We start from the raw sequence: 6,401 nt of genomic DNA on the forward strand, positions 1-6,401 counted from the left end.
CGGGCGAGGTCGTTCATCGCGTCTCCCCCCTGTGTTATTGCTACCATTGTTCATATGTCCATTTATTGTGTCTCATTACCATCTTTGTGTTATTTTACAGAATTGAGTCTAATGGAAGCCCTTCAGAACCTGCTACCCCCTTTGATGCCGCGTCCCAGGGTTCCAATGCCTCGAGTTTCTCTGCCGATGCTGATGCTCCTAGGACTGCCAAACGCAAGGATCCTGCATCCGAGATCTTTAACGCTTCTTTGAAGAATCGGCTGTGTAATGCTAAACAACCTTGTCCCAGCCAAAAAATGCCCCTGGATTTTCCTGCTGCTACTTCTCATGAAATGGTCGATGTTGATGCCAAGTTTAGCTTTCCTGCCGTAAATGAGACTGGAGTGGTTTCAAAGCTCGTGGCTTTCCCTGATGTTGATGCAGATCCTCATGGCAAGCAGCCGGAAATACCTCAAGATTCTCCTCAGGTATCACCGGTCCCTCCTGCAGACGGGTCATGATTATGGTCTCAAAGGAACTCCTTTCCTCGAGATTCCCACTTTTTCGGACACAGCGGGGGCTGAAGCCGAGGCGATGTTTCGTGCCTACAATGTTGTTGTTCCAGCCATCTTGCTTGAACTTCCCACTACCCCAGGTATATCGGCGGAGGGTATAGAGGCCTTTGGCTCAGGTGGTGGATCCGCCGTCTCCATACCCGTGAACAGCTGCATCAGTTGTAGGGTAATTTGTCTTTTATTGTCTTTTGTGAAGGTTAATAATCGTGTTTTGTGTACTTTGTTCAACCGTTAGTTTGTGGTACTTTATCGGTTGTTTATGTGAACTTAGCAATGACTTATGTAATCGTGTTGCCCCATCATGGGCTTTGTTTTTCTTGATCATGTGGTTAGCTATAACAAGTGGTTAGCTATAATGTTGTTGTTGCTTGTGAACCTCGGAGGTTGTTTGTAATTTTTTGTATATTTTTGGTTAACCATTTTGCCTATCGGCGAGGCCTTCCTTGTGCCCTTTGTGACACAAAGGTGTGTGTATAACTCCCCTGTTAGGGCCTGCTCGTCAGCGAGGATGGGGTTAAGCATAGATGATTTTGTCTTTGTAGCAAACCGATGATTTATATAGGTTTTAATCACTTCTGACATTTTTTCCCAAGGGAAAGTCATGTCTATCCTCCCGGAGAGGGTGCTATGGTAATTCTAAAGCTTTTTAAACCGAATAGCATAGTTGCATATGAGCAAAACGTTTCACACTAATAAATAGAAGGTACTTGAACCCTTCTTTGTTTTATTAATTCACCCTCGTTTCATCTTTAGATAAAACTGTTTAGGATATGTTATAACGGGCGATTTTCCTCTCGGAGAGGTCACTTAATTTCTTCAGATGTTACCAAAAAACGAACCCTTCCTGGTCCACGGCACTGCCTCCCCGTAGTTGGGGGTTTAGGCATAGTATTTCCTCAGTTGCATGGAGTTCCAGGTCCTTGGCACCTCCTCCCCCGTGGGGTAAGCGAGTTTGTATGAATCTTTGTCTCCAGCCCAGATGATTTCGTATGGGCCTTCCCACCTGGGGCCTAGCTTTCCTTGATCTTCCTGTCTGTTTGCTTCATTTTCCCTGGGGACCAGATCTCCACTTGGAACTTGATCTCTTTGACCCGAGCATTATAATATTTTTCTATATTCTTCTCGTATTCTATTTCCCTTCGAGCTGCCAGTTCTCTTCTTTCCTCAGCTAGATTCAGGTTTAGGCGGAGGTCTTCTTCGTTTTCAACTTCCGTCCTCCTTAATCGGTCCGTCGGCAATCCAATATCCGCCGGAATCAATGCCTCAGTTTCGTACGTTAAACTGAAAGGCGCTTCGATGTCTCCCTAGCCTACTCTTGATTCTTTCTACCAAACTCATGTTAACCCTTTCCACCTGACCGTTGGCTTGGGGGTGTGCATTGTCGCTAACGATGGAGTGGGGTAGCCCAAAACGACATACAATGTTGTCCCATACAAATCGTTTCACTTGTTGCCCCGTGATGGTGGCTAGAGGCTTGGCCTCCACCCATTTAGCAAAATAAACCACCGTTACTACCAGAAACTTTGCTCGCCCTGATCCCTCATGGAACAGACCTACTATGTCAATTCCCCATTTTTGAAATGGCCAAGAGGAACTGACTGGGATGAGGTTAAGTTTTGGTTGCCTGGGAACAGGGGCGTGTATTTGATAACTATCACATTTCTGTATCTCTTTCATCGCACTTAAAAACATGGAAGGCCAATAATACCCGACCCTCATAGCCCTTGCTACTACCATTTTAGCTCCCCATGTGCATTCCGCACATCCCTTCATGTATTTCTCGTATGACATAGTTGGCTTCATCGACGTCCAGACATTTGAGGGACGGTCCTAGATATGACCTTCTATACAGGACCCCGTCCGTTATTTCATACTGGAGAGCTCGGACCCGGTGTCTTCTAGCTTCTTGGGGATCTCCTGGTACAACTCCCCTTTTCAAATACTTGAGGAAAGGAGTCATCCAGTTGACCTCCTGTACCTCAATCTCTAACACAGGAGCTTCTGCGATAGATGGAGACTTAAAAGTTTCAACTTTAACATTTCTGGCCAGACGTTCAAAAGCCACCGCGGCCAGTTTACTCAGGGCGTGTGCCTTTTTGTTATGGCATCGAGGAATATGGATTACCTCAGGATTCTTGAAGCCTTGCAATAGTTCTTGTACCTTTTTCAGATATTCCATCATCCGGGGGTTCTTTGCATCATACTCTCCATTGACTTGGTTAGCTATCAGTGGAGTCGACATGGGCCTTGATCCTTTGAATCTTAACCTTTTGCGCCATTCGTAGTCCGGCTAGGAGGGCCTTATACTCGGCTTCGTTGTTGGTGCTTGGGAAATCCAACCGAAAGGCGTAGGTTAGCTCGATCCCTTCGGTACTTATAAGTATGAGCTCGGCTCTGCTTACTTCTTCTTTGGAAGCGCCGTAAGTGTAAAGATTCCATAGTGCCTCTTGGGGAACCTCGATCTCTTCCGCTGGGTTTTTTGGCATTGATTCTTTCATGTCTTCCTTCTCTTTAGCTCCCAATGGGATCTCTGTTAGGAAGCCGACTAGCACTTGTCCCTTGAATGCAACTCGGGGTTGTACTCAACTACATAATCCCCCAGTTCAATCGCCCATTTAGCTAATCTCCCCGACACTTTCGGCTTTGAAAGAAGTTGTTGTAAAGGATTATCAAACAGCACCCGGATCACATGAGCCTGGAAGTAACGCTTTAACTTTCGAGCAGTGTATACCAACGACAGGACCAATTTTTCTATTGGGGAATATCTTTCTTCTGGACCTTTTAGAGTTCGACTGACAAAATATATAGGTACCTGTGCTCCCCCCCCCCCCCCCTTTCCACCATGAGGACTGAACTTATGGTTCGGTAGATATGGGAGAGGTATAAAATTGGGATCTCTCTGGGTAGGGGTGACACCATTGTTGGGAGATTTTCTAAATGTGACTTGAGGTCTCGGAAAGCCGTGTCAGCCTCCTTATCCTAGCAAAACTTATTCTTTTTCACGCTCCTTCTCCCGTTTAGGCTTTGGACTTCTTTGAGACTTCGTGGGGGTTGCATGTCCAGTAATGCTCCCACCTTTTCAGGACTGGCCTTGAACCCTTCTTTAGTGATCATTACCCCCAAAAATTTTCCTTCCTTAACTCCAAAAGAACACTTCCCAGGATTCAACATCATGTTCGCCCCCCTCAGGGCTTGAAAAGTTTCTCTTGTATCCATTAGCATTCTCCTTTCATCTCCACTTTTTATCACCAGGTCATCTACATAAATTTCTACATTTCTCTCCCTTTGGTGATCGAACAAACGGTCCATGAATCGTTGGTATGTTGCTCCAACGTTTTTCAGACCAAAGGGAATTTTAGTCTAGCAAAAAGTACCTTCATTTGTGTAGAATGTCGGTCTCTCCTCGTCCTTGGAATTCATCTGGATCTGGTGGTACCCTTTATAAGCGTCCAGGAAACACCTTAGGGGGAACTGGGATAAAGACTCAATCTTCTTTTTTATTTCTGGGAGAGGATATGAATCCTTTGGGCAAGCTTTGTTGAGGTCTTTAAAGTCAATGCACATGTGCCAACTATTGTCCGACTTGGGTATCATTACGGGGTTGGAGATCCATTGGGGGTGTCTCACCTCTCGTACTATACCCGCTTGTAGGAATTTCCGTGTTTCCTCCAGCACGGCTCTGCTTCTCTCTGGACCCAAGCTACTTTTCTTTTGCTTGATGGGTTCCATCCACTGGAACTCCTTGAGATCATGCTGAACCTGGGATCGCGGGACCCCAGTCATATCTCCATGCTTCCATGCAAAAACGTCTGTGTTACGTAGCAACATTTCTTACAAACCTGCTTTACCCTTATCACTGAGTTGTACCCCGATCTTTATCGTCTGTTATAGATACTCCCCGTTGAGGATTCATTCTTCCACATTGCTTCGGTTCACTTCTTTTTTGCCCCGGCTTCTATTCCAGCCACAATTTCAGCTGAGGATCGTTGGTTGCTATTCCTTCCGGAGTAGGGAGCCGTAGGTAACCATGGACCGTGGAAGCCACAGCCCTAAGTTCCCTCATCCCAGGTCTTCCTAAGATTACATTATACTTCGAAGGGGCTCTTACCACAGAGAACCTCAGATGAACTGTTCTGATCTTTCCCTTTTCCTTAAGGGTCAAGGGAAGGGTAAGGGATCCGAGTGGCACCCCTACCTCTCCCGAATATCCCATAAGGGGGCATACATCTTCCTCCGGCCTATTCCGTATTTCTCTCTGGAGTTGGACGAAACAATGTTCATACATGACTTCTACCCCACTCCCTCCGTCCGCATGTACCCGGGCTACTCGGTGTCCCGCTACGCTGTCGGATATGTTGAGTGGCATTTCGTGGGCCTCTCCTTCATCTATTCCGGGGAAAGTAAGGGGCATTTTTAACCACGCAGCTTCGTCCCCGTATCTTTTCCCCTGACAAAAGCTCTTACCCGATTCATGAGCTGGTCAAAAGTGGTGGGGAAATCTTCCCCTAATTTCTCCGTGAGCTGTGAGAACCTTACTCCATTGATGAAGCCACTTATCTTCATAACCTCCGGGACGCCTTTGATGTTCATACTTTCGGTGACGTACCTTTCCATGAATTGTTCCACTTTTTCGTCATCCCTTCTTCTTATGTGCAAAATTTCATTAAGATTTTTTAACGCTTTACTTTGTTGAATGAAATTTCGCAGGAATTTCTCTCTTAATTCTTCATAACTGTCGATGCATCCTGGCTCCAAGCTATCGAACTAGATCCTGCCCCCCCTCCCCAGTCAGAGTTTGCGGGAACATGAGGTACCATGCAGACATAGACCACCTGCTGACCATGCCCGCTCCTCTGAAGGCGTGTAGGTGATCCTCTGGGTCTTGCGTTCCGTCGTACTTGTCTACAATGGTGGGGTATCGCAGCTGCGGGGGCAAGGTTGCTTCTGCAATACGTCTGGTGAATTTGGACATATCGGACGTGTCCGAGGGTCGATATGGCGTGTCGAGCCCCTCCGGTATCCCTTCTACTTTCCCTTGGCTTCTGCTAAAAGGGTCACCAGCGATTCTAGCAGGTCCCCAAGGCTCTTTTTCTTTGGGTATCGCTTCTTTCTCAGCACCAGGGGTCTCGAACAACAAACGAGCTTTAACCAACATGAGTTTTCTTTTCTCTCTTGTTCGTCTAGGCACGCCTTGAGCTTGTCTTTATGTGCTCGGATGAACTCAGGGTTATCTTCCACCCCCTTGAGATTCTCACCGTCTTCTCCTTTCTTCTCAGGGCTCTTCTCTCTTTCAATATCATCTTCAATTGATATGGGCCCTCCGTCTTCATCAGTCTCCCTTTCTGCTTGTTGCACTGCACTTCAATCACCTCCCGGCGCGAGGATTGTACTTCTTTCTTCCGGTCCTCGGAGGAGCGTAGTTGGCATTCCGTCCGAATTAGGACCAGCCATTCTTTCCGACTTGAGTTGCAAGAACCTTCAACAAAGAAGGTCCCACGGATGGCGCCAATGTTCAGACCCTGGTTGAATCGGAGTGACGTATATGGGTCGTTATGAACTTAGAAAGAATGTAAATAAGACAATCAAGGGGAATGATATTATTCAAGGTGATTATTACAAGTTGTACTATATCTATTCCAATATTAGTCTGCCATAACCTTGTGCTTTTGCCTTCTTTATATAAGGTTCCGAGAACCTTTCTTTATCCTTCTTCTCTTTGACCATGCCTTTGACCGGTGGATTTTTCTCTTCACCGCCGAACCTGAAGAGGGTGTTCTCTTGCCTACTGGTCTTTGCCTTTCCCCCCCCAAAGCATGCGTGTGACGGTGTCTGACTTTGTCTCAGGTT

At 46.5% G+C, this 6,401-nt stretch overlaps 1 protein-coding gene across 1 annotated transcript; it reads right to left on the reverse strand.

The window, feature by feature from the left end:
* Positions 1-2,292: 2,292 nt before the first annotated feature.
* On the reverse strand, positions 2,293-2,733 carry LOC143587368 (uncharacterized). Its single transcript, XM_077068671.1, has one exon. The coding sequence runs from the start codon at positions 2,731-2,733 to the stop codon at positions 2,293-2,295; it is 441 nt and encodes a 146-aa protein (XP_076924786.1).
* Positions 2,734-6,401: the final 3,668 nt, after the last annotated feature.

Source organism: Bidens hawaiensis, unplaced genomic scaffold (genome assembly GCF_021521415.1).
Source record: "Bidens hawaiensis isolate Kalapana, Puna unplaced genomic scaffold, B.hawaiensis_p1.1 tig00035465_1, whole genome shotgun sequence".
Lineage (NCBI taxonomy): Eukaryota > Viridiplantae > Streptophyta > Magnoliopsida > Asterales > Asteraceae > Bidens > Bidens hawaiensis.